This window comes from Zonotrichia albicollis, chromosome 10 (assembly GCF_047830755.1).
Source record: "Zonotrichia albicollis isolate bZonAlb1 chromosome 10, bZonAlb1.hap1, whole genome shotgun sequence".
Lineage (NCBI taxonomy): Eukaryota > Metazoa > Chordata > Aves > Passeriformes > Passerellidae > Zonotrichia > Zonotrichia albicollis.
In genome coordinates, this window is record NC_133828.1 from 27,171,926 (window position 1) to 27,192,207 (window position 20,282).

Sequence of the window (20,282 nt, forward strand, 5' to 3'; positions counted from 1 at the left end):
AATTCTGGCCCCCTATCTGAAGCCCTGATTTTGGCATCCATGGAGACTAAGTTATTTCTAGCTCCACCTCTCTTCATATTTGTAGGGAATTAAACTGGCCTTTTTGCTTACAGCATTTGATTAATTTGCTTCTTTTAAGGCAGAGCTGATGTCACAGAGCAATTCTTCAGCAAGCAAAAACCTCAGCATGAGGAGGTTCATATAATTGTCTTCTCTTTCCAAGAAGAAAGCCCTAAATGCTAAGCAAGAGGCACAGCTGTGCCTGGGGTAATCTCTGTCCCTCATGTGGAATTTGTGTCTCCAAGAAGTGAATAAAATCAAATTAAACCAAATTTAACAAACAAAACAAAACCATTTTTTAGCCACACTGTTCTGGAAAAAGAAAAGGCTGAGGTTTAGTCTGTCCTCCTAACTTCCAGCATCACTTAAGTATTTTAGCTAGTGGTGTTAATAGAAAATGTAAAGCAACTTCCATCTTCAGCTTGGAATTTCTCTTACCTGGGGAGAATAAATGCTGAGATTCTGGAAGGGGTTCAAGGCTATTAAAATGTCTCCAACATAAGTATAGATCTGTAAGTCAGCATAACGCTTTTGCAGCTGATGGATAATGGTATCCTGAGAAGATTACAGAAAGTTTGATAGTTACAGAGTATTTTCCCACTTAGGAAGATTTTCATAAATATACTGAAAACATTGTTTAAGAAATGCTTATTGTGTTTCTAATTATATTTTAAATGCCAAACCCACAAAATAAAATGTTTTCAAAATTCTTGCTAATGCCATGCAACTAAGTCAAATGGCAACTCCTAATTGGAAATGAGAGTATTTTCTTATATCAGCTGAGAAGTAAATCTTCTGAAGAGAAAATTGTGGTAACACATTATTGCTGCACTTCATAGTACATGACCATTTAATTTTTTTTTTCATTTGGCCATGAAACCAGGATAATAATTTTTCAAGGATTAAATTTTAAGTAGCGGTAAAACTGTTTGAACAGGACAATAGCACAATTTAGTATTATGCCTTTTTCTTGCTGGCATGTAATTTAAAGATTATCAACACAAAAATTTACAGATACTCTTCAAATAGCTGATACAGTGAAATATGGAATGGATAGTTTAGTCATTTTTAGCCAGAAGCAGTAGTTAATATGTTATCCTATATAAATCAATTATTTTAGAAAAAATCACTTAAAACTACATCTTTATGACTAAACTTTGCATTTTAGGAAACTCACAAAAATAATTTAAACTAGCATCATTCATTATTAAGCTTTTCCACATTATAGTATTCACTGCTCCTACTTTTATGCAACTATATAAATTAACAAGGTGAGGGTAGCAGATCAGTCATGTGAGAATTCTTTTGCCTTGAAGGGACAAAAGCTTGCATGAAGGAAACATTCTCACTCTGCTAAGAGATGCCTAGGAAGCAGAAATAGGCAAAAATATGAGGCAGCTGCCACCCAGACAATACAGTACCTCATTGAGAACTTCTAGATTTACCAGATCGTCATCTAGAGAGAACTTGTCAGCTCTGTCCACATGGTAGGGTCTTCTAGTATGTATTCTTTCATGCCTGGAAGTTGTTAGCAGAGCATCAGTGTTATCAAAGTGTATTAGAGACAGCAAACATTAAGATGCAAAGGGAAGTCCTGGGTGAATGTTTTTGTCATGCACAAACACAGATCTGCTCTCTGAAATGTGGAATTTTGCTTGCAGTATCCTTTTATAAAAAAGCAATAGATTGCTTGCTGTCTGGTGTACTACCTATTTTCTCTTTCACAATTTATAACCCCATCTATTCATCAATGTCCAGCAAAGATTTACTATTTACAGACTTACTACTCCTCACTCACACTCAGTAAACTAAAAAATTCTTCCTCTTTTCCCTTCCCTCCCAGCTCTAAGTTAATAAACTACCACTCAGTTTAATTAAATGCTACCCCCACGTGCCCAGCCATAGTACTGTCATCTAAAGAAGATGTAAGAAGCAGCAAGTAGGATAAAATCCTACTGTTACCTTGATGTATGCCAAAGTGCCTCCTCAGATGACCCTAGATGTGGCCCAAAACAACGTTTTTGAACCACAGCTGCCATCAGACTCTAAATTGTATGGATGTACAGTCAGCTTGTCTCCAGAGATTTAAGCCACACAACAAGCAGCAGAGACAAACTGTCACATAACCCCTTTATAATCAGATTATACTGAAGGAATCTTTGAAAATGTGGTGTATATGTTTTTAAACAACACATCACGTTGAAATGGGAACAAATTAAAGGCTGTAACATGTCTTGCACAGAGGGTGTGAAATATGAATGCTGTAAGCACAACTCTGCTTTTCTTTACAACAAACATAATCAAAGCATAGTAGAAGGACACCCATGGAGATACAGTCTGCATCCTGCTGAGTAACATTTAGCATTGATCCTCAGTGACAGTCCTTGACAGATTGTTTTTGCCTTGCTTGCCATGTAGAAAGTAAGAGCCACATGATCAGGCATTCCAAAACAAGGCTAAATACTGCTACACCAAGCAGTAACAGAACAGCACTGTAACTTGGCAGGAAACACTTCTTTATCTATAATGTTCAAGGTTAATATGAAGATGTAGCAGGTTTCCTTAATCATATCTTCATATGCTCTTGGAAACCCTTTTTTAAAAATAAACATTGAGGCATTTTCATTTTCTCCCTTTACGTATGCTTCTATATTTCAAGCTAATCAGCTTTCATTCAGTAAAGAGAATGTTTTCATATCCAAGAGCTATTACATCACCAGAAGAATTATTGTAAGGAAAGCCTCTAATACAGAGGAAGGAGAAGAGTGTTAGTCATGAATACAGCTTCCCTGGTAACTGTGAATCACACCAAATGATCACACTTTTCTGTCTATTTTTATTCATTTTCCTCATTTCCTTTTGGCTACTCAATGAGTTTTAGAAAACCATAATGGTTTATTTGAATTGTAACTAAATAAAACCATGCAAACTGTTTTGTCAGCTAGGAAATAAAACAGTGAGTAGACAGCAGGTCTTGCTGACAGTCCCACTACATTCCCACAGATGGTAGTTTGCTTTATGTTGCACATATGAAGCAATGAAAGAAGGACACAAGAAGACAAGAAGCTATGTAAGAAAAATTGTTATAGTGGTATTATTTCCTGTGGGCAGCATGGACTCCATTTGAATTTGTTGAAAATACCATTCAATTAAAACTTCTCTTTTCTGGTCTTTGATTAGGTATTGGGTTGTGAGTTCTTTTTGGCTTTTTTTTTTTGAGTCACTATATGCAAAAATATTACACTTTGCTGACACGCCAGCACCTCAAAGGAGTAAGAATGCATGATGTACTACTAATGTTTAAAAGTGTTGTTTCCCTTTCAAACCAGAATTCAAGTTCTTATTTTACTGCATAGAAAAATTATGTTGTAAGAAATGTAAATCAGTTAGAGATGGGAGCACCCTTCTGTCTATAAATGAAGGAAATATTTTAGCAGTTGCTTTACTTCATGAAGATGTAACTAACAAAGCAATGGCTAGACATTTTAGCTAACATAACTCATCTGGGAAGCTTTTTCTTCCTGGAGCAAAACATCATAGCCACAATACTGAATTGCAACAAACTGCAAGCAGGGACACATCTACCAGAGGTGCAAGGAGGAGGGGGAAGAGGGCACATTCAAACCTAAGCATGTCTAATTGAAGAATGGCTTTGTAACCTAATCTGTTATCTGATTGTGTATTAAACTCCTGCTGTTTGTTCACCTTAAGTGATAAATGAATCAATTTTTTTTATTGGAAAGGGTTCCTTTTAAAACTGTGTAAATATATAAGGAAACTGGTCTGCATTAAATATAAATAAAACATATATACCCTTGTGTAAATATTTTCCAGCACTGAACTCATTTTCCTAAGTACATGATTAAGAAGAGGATATTAGGAGCATAACATCACATTAGCTTCCAATCTCCTGCTGGCCTCATCAGTTTTCTACTGACCCTATGTCCTCCAGTGCATTGACAGAGTGGGAAGGAAAAAAACTGACAGTAAATCTTTTTACAGATTATTTCCACAATTTTACACCAGAAATACAATCTGCTTTTAATAAATACATTAAAAATTCTTAAAAAGCAGCAGGAAGCACTCTTAATTGGGGAAATAAGTATCAGTATATTTATTTCATTAAAAGTAGAATTATCAGCCATTTTTTCAATTACTTTTACTTTCTGGCAATATATAAAAAGTACAAACTCTAAGCAAAAGGGAAATCAAAGATGTTATCTTCCCTAAGCTTCCAGTAATTTTCTGAAGCAATCCCTGCAAGATGCAGTCTCTTCCCAAAACAAAACAACTGCCATAAAGGGTGCAAAGGGCCAGTCACTCAAGGTACCTGCTTTATTAGAGCATCACAGGATGGTTCGGGTCAGAAGAGACCTGAAGAGCAGCATTAGATTGATTGCAGAAATCTAGAGCTGAGCACTGTCTGTGGAAAAAGGCTCTATGCTCTGAAGCACCCTCCTGTTACCATTTTATCATGCAGGAGTAGCTGCAAGGAACAGGTTTTGTAGGAGGAGCAAAAGCAAGAAGCATTTCTCCCTTGTGAGAACCATTTCATGAAAAGGCAGGAAGCATTCATTTGTTCTACTGGTGGTAAAGATACAGTTTGAAAGAAAGTAACCAGTTGGAGTAGTAGAAGTGCACTGTAAATAGCTGCACACTCCTCTATCCTGCTATCAAGGGATGGGGAAAGAAAAGCTAGCTGGATCACACTGACTTCTAGATCAAAAAGTCATTTTGCTGGCAGGCCCAACCTGAGCAATAAAGCAACACAGACCAATTTTTGCCTTCGTGGGGAAGTTTCTTCTCTAATCTCTCTCCTCCACCCCTAACATCTTTAGAGCCTTGCAAGTGGCCTTTACTTTGGCCTCTTGGTGCAGTTAAGCATTTATGTTTACTGTTCGTTTCTAGGATTCACAAAGGTACAATGGTTTCTGTATTTTGTCTTCTTTAAATTATTACCATTTTTAAAATTAATTCCTGAGATTTACAAGAAAAATACTCAATACAATGAAAAACAAAAAAAGGAGAGAGTATGACACTGCCACACAGAGATACACAGACTACTTTCCATGCATTGCAAAGGCTTAATTTTGCTCCTTTGCATTAAGTTTCAGCCTGAAGTAATTTGCTGAAGCAAGGTCATAATAGAGAAACCAACACAGCCTTAATTACAATATAAATGCTACAGCTATATTTTACAACTCCAGTAAAAAACACATGCACTATACTCAGAACAGGATCACTTCTGGGGGACCACAGGAGCTTTGAGATTTTTAAAAAATATATTAAAAGGGAGAAAAAGGAGTTTTAAACTCATTTGCCTAATATTCATATAGAAGAAGGCTGGAAGAATTGTCTTAAATTACATTGTGTATAGTATCAGAGAACTATTTTTTGTTCTGTTTCTGTTATTATCTCTGAGTCCAAAGAAAATTACTGGCTGGATGCAATCAAGTTCCTTGCTGTTAATTGCTTTCAAATTGAAATGTGAGCTGGCAGAGAAGCTTGATATCTGCTAGTAAGAATTACTTCCTTGGACTGCTGCTGCAATCCAGCTGGTTCATGAGAAGGGGGTAGCTGCCAAGATGTGGTACTGCCATTCTAATATGTGACAAGGCAGCCTGAACATTCCTGCCCTTATCAAACATTAAATGCTCTTTTCTTTTTTTTTTTCCCTTTTCTACTTTTTTCCCCAGGCTTCTTCAAGTTTGATTCTTCCCAATGTACAGATTTGCTTTTTATCCTTCAAAATGCAAAGTTTCACAAGTGTCTGTTCCCCATTACAGAAACAAACCTCTAAATGGTGACCAGCAGTAGCACACTGACCCAGCATCATCCCAACTCCTTATTAATAGTCTACCTTAAACTTGTTTCAAACCATATTCATGCAAGTGTTGAAGTTTTTCATTCTTTTAAAAACTGAAACCAGAGGTTGTAGGTCTTTTCTGATTCCTATGAAGAAGCCAATTTACAGACAGGAGCATAAGATACCTGTTCTGTAGGAAAACATCCAAGAGAAGAATGAGCCATGTCTGGAGCTGGCCTCTTTAAACCTGCTGATAACTGGGAATCTGCCACTTTGAACCATAAAATCCAAACTATTCAATGCTTGATCAACATTAACTGTCAAACATCAAATAATTATATAACTTTTACATTGGGAGTTAGGTTAGTAACATTAGGTTATTGAGGAAATACAGAAGACCCTGCTTTTTCTCAGCTTCACCTCCTGCAACATTTGATAGACAGAGCTAACTGAATAAATCTAGATGTCAGCTGGTGAACATTAAATATTTTATTACTTCAAAATTAATATAGAATTATCTACTGCAATTCATACAGGTGCTCCACATTATCTCCTCTGAAGGAACAGCCAAATGCCCCACAAAAAACCACAATATCTAAAATTTTGAAAGACAGCTTCAAAGAATATTACCAAGAGCAAAAGTTTTAGAGTGCATTCTATGAGGACTCTTCTGTCCTGTCTCCAGTTCTAAGCTTTTAATCAGGTATTTTCCTCCCCCATGTTCTGCTTCTCCACCACAGTAAAAAGACAGCTAATAGATCTGTTACTACACTTGAATTTCTCCATCTCATGTGCTTTTATGCCATTTCTTTTTTAGATTTTCTCCTACGTGCTATTCTGGACAGAGCAATCTGTTATTTTAAGACTGAGCACAAGTAGATAATGTCTTAATTGTGGTACATTCAAATGGGAAAAGAAAAAATCAGAACATTTTAATTTCATTCCCTCCTGCTGATGGTCAGTACTTTTCAAGGCCTTCAGTTAAAGATTTAAAATTCTACAGTTTTCCATTAGTTCTACTCACATGCCATGAAACAGTTTTTGTTTTGTTTTTTATGGAATAAAATGGAAAGTTTACTTTTTTTGGAGAAAGTTTTCCTAAAGGACATAAGATTTTATCATCATAATTTATGCAAGGAAGGGTTGGGACAACAGACAGAATACCAGGGTTCCAAGTGAGCTTCCCTTTTAAATGTCTCCATGACAAGCTCCATTGTACTTTTAAACATTATTTATAGAACTTGGTACAATTCCTAGCTTAAAAGGCTTTGAAAGTTTTTACATCTGTTTTTCAACTTTTTCAAGACTGAAGCAGCTGCTGGCTTTGCCAGCTTGAGATAAAGTCCTGACAAGGACAAAAATATGGGGAAAATATTTGATGTTTATAAGCAAACACCAGAGAATATACCCACTTTTTGCAGTGCATTTTGACAGTGTAGACAGCACAAAGAGTCATTTAAAATTTAACAATGTTAGGAAACACACTAAATCTCTTCTGACTTTCTCCTTAAGCAGGCTGTATCTTGGAATCCCTTGTACTATGAATCAAAAAAGCAACCAACCACACTAATAAGTTCAAGAGATCAAAAGGTGTATTTGGAAAGTGAACAGCTCTCTCATAACCTCCCTTAATGGATTATCAAACACACTCGAACATTATTTAACAACAATATAATCTCCACAAAGAAAATGTTTACTGTTAAATGAGAATGAATAATAGCCAGGATTTGTAACATATCTCTGCTTAGAGCCTTCCCAAAGCATTCCCCAGGCTCTAGGGCAGGAAGAATGAAAATAAAAATGGCTAGAGCTCCAGGCATTATACATGTTTCTCCTCATTACCAGGTTTACAGCAACCCAACAGTACAGTACAGTGCGGCTTCATAGACCAAGACAAGTTCTTGCCTCAGCAAACTGCTATCTCTTTTCCATAGGTATGATACATTAAGTAAAACTATTAACAGCCATTTCATAAGTGAAAGGAACAGAGAAATATTGAGGGCAAGTGACAGAACTGCGATTACACAGCAAATCAGAGTGAGGATGAGGAACAGAACACAAACCTCTACTATGATATTGTATTAAATTCAGGAGGTGCCTAAACATTCTTGGTACTTTAATGACAAGCATCTTGAGGAACCTATCCCTGAAGTACAGCAAGCTTGTGGTAAGATTGACTTGTGTACCCTTTTTACCTAGAGCATACATTATTAATCACACTCAGACACACTGAGTATATCAACACTCCATTATTATTTTTGCAACAAAAATGTTTTTATAGTTCTGCTCATCATTCCTGGCCAATGTTTGCTTGTTCTGTTGGCACACCTTGCTGTAACTTAAAGTCCTTTTTTTTCCCCCGTTCTCAAATTTTATGCTACATGAGGTACGAGTCTTTAGCAATGAATAATATTTCTTGTTCTCACGTTTCTATGCATAAGGACACCATGTGAACAACCATCTTACAGTATTTGTGTGAATACAGAAGCATGAAAGCAAAAGAAAAAGAAGGAAAAATGGGAAAAAACTGAGTGATATCCTGTGAAAGCATCCTTTCTGATTTTAAGAAATGCTCCCTGCCTCGAGGCAGCTACATATTGATAGGAATAAGACTGTTGTGACTCCCAAGATGACCTAGAAATCAGTATCCATGTGTTAAAAAAGAATTCCATATTTGACTTTAGAATAGATGGGGAAGAAAAATTCTGCATGGCTGGAATGACTACATGTGAAGCAATGTTCTGATGTACTAACTTTTATTTTTCAAGGATTGAAGAACTTCTATAAAAATAAAACTAGTGGACTACTTAACACTGAATACTGAATAAATTTCTTAGAATTAAACTCCATACAATTGTTAGTATGTCAAAGCTGTTAATGTAAAGCAAAGTGCATTGCTGCTAATTAGCAATTATGTTTTGTTATTGTTAGAAAACAAATACAGTTAACTGATAGCTTATAAAAGGGATATGTATAAGAAAGATAATGCCCAGAGCTCATCTTTACACAGCTGTGACATTAGACTTTCTCACCAAGTTTTTCCTCATGAGAGTGTAAGACACAGACAATGCAGGTGTGGAAAGCTAATGCTGAAATGCCAAAACACAAGAATTTCAGTGTAAAAGATGCCAACAGATGAAAAAAAGAATCTTCTCCCTCCTTACAAGTGTGGAAAGAGGGATATTCCAGCTGGGTTTTCTGGAAACACTTATTTGCATAAGGATCAAAGATATCTGCACCTCACCAATGAAAATGATTTAGGGAAAAACAGAACTAGTGGAAAAGTTTCAAAGAGTATCCTTCTCAGTAAAAAGGCAGGATGAATTGTTAATGTTATTTTTAATTTTAAAAGTGGTCTTTTACCAGCATAAACATTTTCTTTTTATTATTAATTTTTAACCTAAAGGAAATCAGAATATAAAATTCTCTAGTAAGTTGCTTCATGGAAAAGTAACAACAGTATGTTCATCAGCAACAAACTGATGATAGCAACAAATGTGTGTTAACAGGCTTCTTTGAGCTCAAGGTCAATAAAGAGCCCCTTCAGTTCAGAGGTCTGACAAAATGTACTGAAGTTAAGCCTGGCTATACTGCACATGAAGCTGACAAAAGGAGAATGAAAGAAACTAAAATAAGGTGATGTTTCAGTCTGTGGCTCCAGAGGCCAACGCAGATGGTCCTACCAAAAGGCCAGTCTGTTTTTTCCTACCACTCTCCTGCTTATTCCTGGCCATGTGAAGCATTCCCTCCTTCACTTCAGCACAAATAAGAGTAGAAAGTTATTTGTGTTTCTGCTGGCTTAGTTTTTTTCTCTCACTGTAGAAGTTCAAGCTCAGGAGGTTTCTGACAATCCTGAAGCTGCAATAAAAACAGCATCATGAGTTTGTTCCTGGGAGTTGAGGGAAAATGAAAGAAGCCAATTCTCTCCTTTTCAGTAGCAGGGGACTGCTAGATCAGCTCTCCAAGTCCCTCCTTCACATGCTCCAAGTCTTTAATAGTGACTCTCAAGTCTGCAGGCTGGCTCTCAGGCACAATGACCTGAAGTGACGTACCAAAATAGGCAAAACTGGCAGGGCTCCACTGGAAAGAGAATCCTATTTAAAACCCCACAGGTGCTGAGTCAGTACAGAATCAAAAGACACAAATCCAAAGCACCATCCTGGAAGACTTTCATATGAGACAAAACACCTCCCGATCAGCTGCCATCACCAGTGAGTCCCTGGGCTCCCTCAAAGAAGTGCTGTTAACACAAGCACACTGATGATTTACCAGTCTCTGGAAATTTTCAGCCTGTGCTCTTGAGAACATTTTCTTTCACTTATCTTTTAAATTATTAATTTGTAGTGTTGCTCTACTCCTTAAAATGGGTGTCTATTTTTCTTTATATCTGAACACCAGGAAGTTAATGTACATTTCATCATGCCTGCCATGGGCACACCAATAAACAGAAAAAACATGCACTATATTCAATGTTGTAACAGAAAAGTTTTATCTAACATGGATTTGAATTGGCCTTATTTGCTTTGAAGTGGTGACTATACATTCAGTTGCCCTCTACAGATCATTACAAATGAATGCCAGTAAATCTTTTTACAGTACCATCTGGTCATATGTTCTTCTGTATGTCAAATTTTGTATTGAAAATTATGTTGTAGATGCATTACAGAGGTTTTAAAGGCTTTTAATGGGTAAAAATTTTTCTAGAGGGTACAATAGCCCTATTACAGAGCCAAGTTTTTTACTGTTATGAGGCTATGTCAATCCTCTTGGGAAAATTCTAATTAGATGCTCTTAGTGGTTGGTTCTTTTGTAATAATCTTATGTTTCTAGTCCAGCATTAAATGTCTGGCCCACAGACTTAATATTTTGCAGGGATGTACTTTTGCTATCTCATTAACTTTGTACCAATTTGATCAATCTTAAAATATTTAGAATATCATACTGAACAATATGTTGTAGATTTCAGAGGTAAACAATAAGTAGATTTTTGTCCTCACTGAGCATGCTCTCAACCCCATCACACTGGGCTGGTGCTTCACAGAAGTAAGAATACCATAGTATAATGCTAAAACAATCTGAAATATTTTTGTTTGAATATAAAATACTTAAGCTGGGTTAGGTGGTGACAGGACAGAGAAGGAGTTAAACCTCCTTAGATGAGCACTGATTCATACTAGGGTGCTGGGAAGCAAAATCCTTCTTACAGTCCAGTCATGTCTAAGGTGCAGTAGCTTGTCTGTCACAGCACACCCAGTTAATACATGAAAAGGCTTGAGGAAAGAAATGCTGTCGTGGTCTTGGTTCTTTGTCACTCCACATTATGGAGCTCAATCCCACAAGAATGTATTGGAATACCATGACAAATCCATTTCAGAGCTTCTCTTAGCACAAGGATCATTTCACTCTGTCTAAATGTGCAATCAGGTCAACAGCTGGAAAAATTCTTATACTCTTGGGCCAGCCATGCCATAGCTGTAGGCAGTGTGATCTGTCAGGTGCTATATGGATGCCATAACTTAGGAAATGAGATAAAGCTGTAACTTCTACTGTAATGCTGGCATAACTCCCACTCACAGTGAGCATTCCCAGGTATGCTTTCCCAGAAAACAAACAAACAAACCAACACGAACAAACACACACACCCCACGAAACCAGCCAAACAAAAACTAACCACCCTCACAAGTCTGCTTCACCTCGAAACTATACTTAACAACCATTCCCTTATTTTAACTTGTAGATTTTTGTTTGGGCCTTTAGCATTTCAGCTACAGAGATTTCTGGCATGCAAGCATATACATGTTTATGACTTCTGAATCATAACATCTAATTTATTTCATCAACATTAGTAGGTGGTTATTTATAATAATGGGCCAGAGCTTATCTAACTCTAGAATTTCATATTACAGAATGATTGCTGAGCTTGGGACAGTGTGTTCATTTGCATTTAATTCTCTTTTGAAACAGTGAAATTCTGCCACCCTCTGGACAACAACTAAACTAAGACACATTTACAGTCAGCCTCAAAAGATGCCACTTCTGCCAGTAAACATGCATTGCTTTTTAAGCATGTTTTAAAATTAATTACTGGGCTGAATGGAAAAATAGAAGTTACTATTAAACTGCAGACAAAACAACTACTTTTAGTACTGAACAGCCTTCTTACTATGAGAATTTAATAAAACAGCAAACGTCAAAATTTTCTGTTCTTAAATTTTTCTAGGAGTCACTTGAATACTCACAGTTGTATTTTTAAAGATCTGTTACCAAAGTATGATACAATTCTTTGTGCCAACATTTATTTCCACAAATCAGAACATTCTGGAATTAACAATATCCTTCTGATTGAGCCAAATGAGAACAAGTATGGAACAGAGTTCAGTGAGTGAAAGAAAGGCAAAGAAAGTTGCATTATAGCTGATCAAGCTACCTTTAAAATGTATCAAAGGGACAGCACGACACTTACATTCACATGGTAAGCAGCACTCGTTGCTAATTATATTGGCATTCAACACATTAATGACCATTTGAAAAAGTAAAAGTCACATCCAAAGTTTCAATTTGTACTTCCAGTATAAGCGTGGGGAAGGAGGGCTGCAGCATAAATGCTGCTACATACAGGACCTTGTACAGTACCTTGTTTTGGCTATGGAGCCCAGCTGCTGCTGTTCTTGGATGAGCTCAGCCAGCTGTTTTTGCAAAGACATATCTTTACCATGCACTTGCTTAATAAACGGATGTTCCAAAAGATGGGTGACCGAAGGACGCTGCTCAAAATCTTTGATCAGACACCTGTGACAGAGAAATAGGGGTCTCAGACAATGATGCTATCATTACAGCATGCATTGAGTCAGCTTACTGTGTGGCTGTCACTCTGTTTTCTTTTTCCATAAATTTGAGTTCCTCGATATGTTACAAGACTCTTCCATACTGCAATAAATCTGGCACAAAATACTTATCTAAGTGAATACATTCCACCAGAAGACAGTATAAAGGCTAAAAATTTGAGCTTATTTAATCTGTCTTTATAACTGTAACTAGATAAAAGAAAAAAAAAATGACATTATATCCTGTAAGAGCTGTACAGTTAATATACATAAAAATTAAGATGAATAGAAAATACTTCATTTTAATTCTCTATCTATTCTCTGATGAGAGGTTGACCATGAACGGTAGGGTTCAGCCTACTGAAAACCACAACTGAAACCTGTGGTGCAACACTACTCAGAAGGATTTGATACACAGCTTTGGTTTTAAAACGAATGCTATGGGTAGATACCGCAATGATGAGTGTTAGCATAAGAATCATAGAAAATTCTGCAAACCTGCACAATTCAGCCTGGAAGAGAACAGAATCAGTCAGAAATAAATGTACCAAAGTTCTTTCTGTGAACTGGTGCAGTACAGGTGAACTAGTGATGAGTAAAGAAATACATCCTATTAAATCAGCATAAAATAAAGTACCATACTAATTTATATAATTGAGATTTAAGTTTGGAGAAGCCACCACTCAAGCTGAATTATTTTCTGCATAATAAAGCTGAAATAATACCATTCAAACACAAGAATGATCCAACGGGATAAGACTACTTTCAAGTATCTTCTAATTAAGAATATTAAATCATTCTATTCATCTTGCTCAAATAATAATGATACTGGTATTATTTGAGAATATGAAAAAGAAGTGCTGCAATTCAGCATATACCTCCCTTCTAGTATCTATAATTTTAGCAAATTATAGCTCAAGATGAATTTATTTGATGAGATGCATTCATATTACATACTTTACAATTTCCTTTCATATTTGCTGAATAAGTACCTAAGTACTTCCCTTGCAGGGCCAAATACCACAAATCAAAACTATTGTTTTAGCCAAAAGTTCAGTGAAACTTAAATACCTTTTAGAATTTATATTCTAGTAATAAAAGTAACAATGTACAAAATTTAAACTACATTACAAAAAATCATACACATTAATTGATTTCATATACTACCAAACACATTAGCAAGTTATTAATGTTTAGCCTCACCTCAAAGACTTTACTGAAGACTAAAGTCTGGTCTTGAAATGATCCTGGAAATATCTTTGAACATAACTTTAATACTTTAGGTTCCTGAAAATCATTTTACTAACCTGTTTTGTACATCTATTCCAGAAAAGAAAGTCTGTAAAATGTGTTACCAGTTTTGGAAGTGTTTTGGTGAATTTTGCTATAGGCTGGAACTGTAGCCTCCTGATAGAAACACTAAAGCAACACCACCTGCTTTATCTCCATCCCTCTGGGCACAAGGCTATAAATACCAGTCCTTCCCCTCCAGGAGAAGATCCATCATTAGCCTTGAACAGGTTCTGACAATCTCCCCTACCCCTTTTCTTTTTTGTAATCTGGGAGTTTTAAAAGTCAATACACCCACACAGACAATACAATCTATGCCAATCCTGTTTAAATTCATGTTTCCTGAGAAAAAGGAAAAAAGCATTTGAAAAGAAAGACAACATTAATCAGGAAGACAGAGGAAAAGAGAACAAAACAATAAGTGCTATGCATTATACAAATTCACAGATTGATGGCAAGTACCTGAAGTGGAGATTTCAGTCTGAAAAAGCTCATGCACTCATGATTTTTACCATTCTATCAATGATTCCAATTTTACAGTATTTATGCTTTATTGTTAATAAATAAATGTTCTTGTTAAATTTGATTTAATCTAGAGTTTTTCAGTACTACAACTGAATCCAAGGGAATCTACACCACAGGATCATGGATAGTTTGTGTTGGAAGGGACCTTTCAAGGTCATGTAGTTCAAACCCCCTGCAATGCACAGGGACATGAACTATATCAAGTTGCTCAGAACCCTGTTCAACTTGACCTTGATTCTTTCCAGGGATGGGGTATCTACCAAGCTCTGTCAGTGTTCCACCTCAACCCAAAAAACCTCCTTCTGAGATCTAGTCTGAATCCACTCTCTTTTTGCTTAAAACCATTACCTCTTGTCCTATCACAATATGCACTTGCTTTTCAGTTTAAATGGATTATCTTCAAAAAATTACACAGTTCCAGACAGGATATCTTGTGTTTATCAAAAGTGTGAAGAACATGCAAATCTTAGACCTGGTGGCCTGCAGTTATTAATATGAATTCTCTGAGCTCTGAACACTCACAAAACCACTCTACAGACAGGATGCAAAAGCTGCATGAGAGTTTTTCTATATACATGGCCCCTAGGTGAGACATCAAAATGTCCAGGATGCTGCACTTATTGGGGAAGCCTAACAAAAAGAGACGTTTTGGAGAAAAAAGTTCTTAGCTTCTCTCTAGCATGCCTGAAATGTGAGCTTTTAGATCTGGAAGATGTTTTAATGAGCACAGGTAAGTTCTGTGAAGGAGGTGGTCTTGGAGATCTTTCAGATTATCTCTGCTTCTGTCCATAATCCTACCAATTCCCCACTGACCATTCATTCTGTGTGCATGCTTCCCTTTGCAACAACCAATGTTTATCTATTGTTTCATCTAAATGCAGCCTTCATCCTCTGGCAGTAGGATATTGCTGCAGTCTGTGTTCATGCAGGATTTCACTTGAAACACAACCACAACTCTGTTAAATTGCAGGATGACTAAGTTAATGACACGGGACACATTAACATGATTCTGTGATCAAACTCTCAGACAGAGCACACCTCCTCTTGTGCCAAGTCTGTGCCTGCATGGGAAGAACAGAGTCCTTTCAGATGGTTAACGAGATGACACACCAAAGCAGAGAGCTGGTAACTAACAGCTGTGCAAGAGTGAGGGAAAGCTGCTTAAATTCATGTCCATAGCTTCATGTATGAGTACTTCAGCTTCAGGGAAGAGACTAACAGGAGAATGAACATTTCCACTGGAGTTGGTCTAATCCATCAAGTCAAATGGCAAGTTGCTAGCACTCATGTCACAAAAACACAGCAGCAGAAAGAGCAGGTTGGCCATAAGGAATTGAAATGTATGACGCACACACCCTCCTTTGCCTCTAAAGAGCAGAAGTTTTGGCACAGTCACTTCTAGAAATTAGCCCTTGCTAGGTTTCAAATGCAGTAAACAGCTTGCAGCTTAGTCACTGTAGGTACTGAGGGCTCAGTCTGTACTCAAATATTCAGTGCCAATTTGATGTCTCACCAGGCTTGCTGTGATGGAATGTAGGATGGAAAGCTGTCATGTGACACTGAAAACATAGCCCTTATGTTTCCCAGTGCATATTCCTTTGTCCTTATTTCTCTCTATGTAGGAAAGGCCTATTGCTATTCTGCTTCTACACACTGTCAGTTCAACTGTGTGGCTTTTAGTGCAACATGAATGCCTGCTGCTGCTGCTGTTCTTAGTAAACATCATCTGTAAAATAAAAATTCTTGGGCCACCACTTAAGTGCTAATGAAAAATGATGCATCAGATTGCTGGTGTCACTGCAGGTGTTCAATAAGGTGTCATCATCCCCTACTAGAAGCAGTATTGACACTACAATGCTCTTCAGAAATAAACAAATATAGAATATCAGCTCTTACAATTCTAAAGCATGCACAAAGGTGAGAATTATCACAACATTTTCTAATGACCCACACTCTGACATGGAATTATAATGTGTGGAAAAGTTAACTATATGAGCGTGTGAGTTCAAACTTGCCAGTAAATTCAGGAAGAAGATGTATCCAACATATATGCCAGAATAAAAGACATCAAAAAGTAATAAACATTCAGTAATGTCAACATTTGGAAGAGTACAGTAACAAAACAGCTTTTACAATTTCCCTCATCAAAAAATATTCTGAAATCAATGTGTGCATTGTACAAGTGAAACGCAACATAAAAACCCCTATTAATGAAGGATTTGCTTCTGAGGAAAAAAGAAAACAAAAACATCTTCAGCTTCTCATCTGAGCATTCATTTAAAACCAGTTTGGACAGTTAGCTCAGACACTGTCAAACATCAACCATACTGCAATTATTCATAAAACCAGTAAATGTGCTGCACCTGCAAATTCAGCCAAATTGTTTGGCTCATGGAAATTAAAAAAATATATATATAAAAGGTGGTGCATTAGTTTGAATTGAGCAAATTGACTAGCAAATAGACTAGCAAATCTACTACAAGATGTGTTTCAAATAAGGTATGATGAAAGTATCACATTTAGTCTCCTATTCTTTTAGATCTAAAATAATAGAAAGGCTAAGCAAGCAGAGATTGAAAAAAAACCCAAAAATTGTAGGTTTGCCTTGACGAAAGTCAATCCATTATCTAATTGGAAATTCCAGTATCTTCCATCACGCTTTCTTAGCAGAAAATTAATTCTCAGAATTCATTAGCATCACTACATTAAACATAGGTTGCAGCCATTTGCTGCAATCTCACAGCCAGGCTCCTAAGCACCATTTCCATTCTGCCACAATTACAAGCAAAGATGAAGCATTTATTAGCAGAGGATAAGAGCAGCCTCCCATCCACACAGGCCCATCCGAGACAGCCTCTAAAAATTCACTGGCTGCTTGCACTCGGATGATAACATTGTCAGAATTGCTGGGTCTCGACAGTGTAAACAGCCATTTCACAAGGGGCGAATCAGATGGCTCAGAAGGAGAGATATTTATCAGCATTCATGAGCTAATATTTACTAATGAATAAATGGAAAGAAACAGATTTCATAAGAACTGCAGTGGTGGTCTAAGTCTTCTGTGTGTTCAAAAATAGAAAAATAATTACTAACGTCACTCACTATTGCAGCCAAATCTAAGTGGAGCAGCAGCAGTTATTTCCTTCAGAAATTCTCTTTCATTTGATCTATTATGATCTATTAGACCCCAAGTACTTTCTTTAAAGAGAAAGAAATCAAGTAGCTGCAACTCTCACATCTTAGTTACACTATGATTTATCACCAGCATTTTGGTTTTTTTCAATTAGTACATTTTGTAAATGCTACATTTTCTCATGATTTCTTATCTGCTAGAAGTATATTGCTGGAAGTAATTTTGCCTCATAACCCCAAATATCCAACCAGACTTCAAGCACCTATTTAATACCTACATGCATGGAAGATACATAGCTTAATATTTGGAAGAAACGATGACTCTATATTAGACTACATTAGAGCTGGGGAATTCACACAACAGCCTCTGGGTAGCAGTGATATCAACTCCCTGTGCTGTTCAACTGTTATCTGTTAGCTAAAGTCCTCACTGCCCCTCCTCTGGTCCCTGTCTCCCTGCCACTCCCTGCCTCATCAGGGTGCTTTCCCCATCACCTGCTCCTCTCACACATCTAGACCATTCTCCTCTGCCCTCCACATATTTCGCTCCTTGCACTCCTTGTCTAGCAGTGAGGAATCTTTCCAGGACTGTTATTAGGATAAAAGAACTTTCCAGGGTTTTGAACCAGACTCCAGGTCATCCTAAAATGCTAAGATACTCTCATCCTAGTCCCAGAAAATACAGTTACCAGACTGCCCTCAAAGACAGAGAGGTTCTAGAGTGGTTCAGCTGAGGTTCTAGAGTGGAAATTTCCCAGAGGAAGAAAGGAAAGAGTAAGGTCATATCCTCTTGAAAGGAGAGAGCATTCTCTTAAGCAGGGAGAATGAGATGTCTAGGTTCTGAGACTTTTTTTTGACTCTGCATACTTACCTGATTACTCACATCACAAGGTTGCTTCATGATGCAAGATTAATGAAATCAAAACCATGACCTCAAATGGGTTGACTCCCCCTGCTTAGAGAAATGGAAGGAGAGACACTGACAAGGCAGGATCATCTATGACGACACACTAGGCCAGAAACTTTCCAGTCAATGAAGGAAAAATAATCTCTGAGATTATTTTAGCTGGTTAAAATGCTCAGTACCTGAGTGTTCCTTCCACCTCTGAGCCACATGTAGCTGTGGCAAGCACTGGTCAGTTACCTGCAGCCAAGAGGTGGAGAAGACATTTCATAAACTACATCTGTAATAAGATGCAGCAACGTGCCTGCTTCTCTGACACTTCCCTGCTTTCCACTTGCAGGCCTGCCCAACCCCCTCTGCTGCAGGTCACTAATTCACAAAAGTGAACTAAAAAACTGTGACAGCTTTGCCAACAGCATTTCTGTTTTCAGTCCTAATTCAGCAGGACTCACAGGACAGAAATAACCTTATCTTCAGGACTATATATAGCTGTCCCTTTACAGAAAGCAAATGCTGGGCACTAGGGATATGTGTGTAGGTAAAATAGGTCTCCTGTCTTGCACAGCATCCCACGATAAATAATAAGGATTTTACTGTTCATTCTGATACGATCAGATATCAGGATGAAAGACTGAATTTATGACAAAGAACTCCATCATCACATGCATGGTATAAATTCTGATGGTCAGAACACATTTATAACATTATTGATCTGCCTTTTGGTAGCAAATGCTGTAAATTACTAATCCTCCCTAAGAATGAGACAAATACTCAAACACTGAAATGTCACCATCACCTATTTTCTTAATAAATCTTCTTTCAGTTTAATGTTCAACATCAAGCACCATATAGTATAATTTAGAGCACACATCTGAAACATAACAAAAGATTCTATTGCACTGAAGTTGTAAAATTAGGTGTAGTAAATACCTTTACCTCTTCTAAATCTTCAAAACTTACAGTAGGTTTCCCAGCCTTGTTTGGGCTGAGTAAGCATTACAAGTTTTTTGGGCTCATATACAGGGTTTAGAGAACAAACAACAGAAACTCTATGGAGTTGCACCTCTTGCAGATCTTTAACATGGATCTGACAATCATTCATGTTGAAATCTTTGAAATTTTACCAGTGACAACAGAAATACAATCAGAACAACTCTAGGGAGAATCTCAAAACCACAATACACTTATTTCTTGAATGCTGAAATTTATGAATAGCCTTCCACCAGGAATGGGTCTGCTCTGTTTCTTTGCACTCTCCTTGAAGGCCCAGAAACACAAAAACCCTTCAGAACCTTGGACAACTGAAGCTTTTTGTTAGAAACAATTTGTTTTGCATGTGTACCAGATATTCTCCCTTGGGTACCTATCCCACTTTGACACTATAGCATGCAGCTGATTTGAGACAGGATTTTTACTACAACTACTCATAAGAAACTTGAAGATAACTGTATTCATTGTATATGTCCATTCCTCTGTATAAATCCAAATGTTTCATGCAACGTTCCAAAGCGGCAGAGATCTTTAGTCAGGTACTTAATTCAGTATTTCAAGTTCATCTGCAGACAGATTCTGAGAGTACATCAATGAATGAAATGCAAAAATGTACAGATTTGGTGATAACCTTACACATCCCAGTCTGTATCTTTTTGACATTTGCAAATCTCTGCCTTCCCAGACACTGTGAAATTAATAAGTTATGTCAAATGCACATCATGTTCTCAGTGAAAGAAATGTAAAATAT

General features: G+C 37.0%; 1 protein-coding gene across 10 annotated transcripts in view; it reads right to left on the reverse strand.

The window, feature by feature from the left end:
- Nucleotides 1-20,282, reverse strand: part of MYO3B (myosin IIIB) — a 236,679-nt gene that overhangs the window by 145,235 nt on the left and 71,162 nt on the right. For all 10 annotated transcript variants that reach the window (XM_074548518.1, XM_074548517.1, XM_074548516.1 and 7 more), the window contains 3 exons: nucleotides 12,500-12,655; nucleotides 1,482-1,578; nucleotides 499-615 (listed from right to left, as the gene is read on the reverse strand). In XM_074548518.1, coding sequence (XP_074404619.1) covers nucleotides 499-615; nucleotides 1,482-1,578; nucleotides 12,500-12,655 — 370 coding nt within the window. The remainder of the gene's footprint in view (nucleotides 1-498; nucleotides 616-1,481; nucleotides 1,579-12,499; nucleotides 12,656-20,282) is intronic.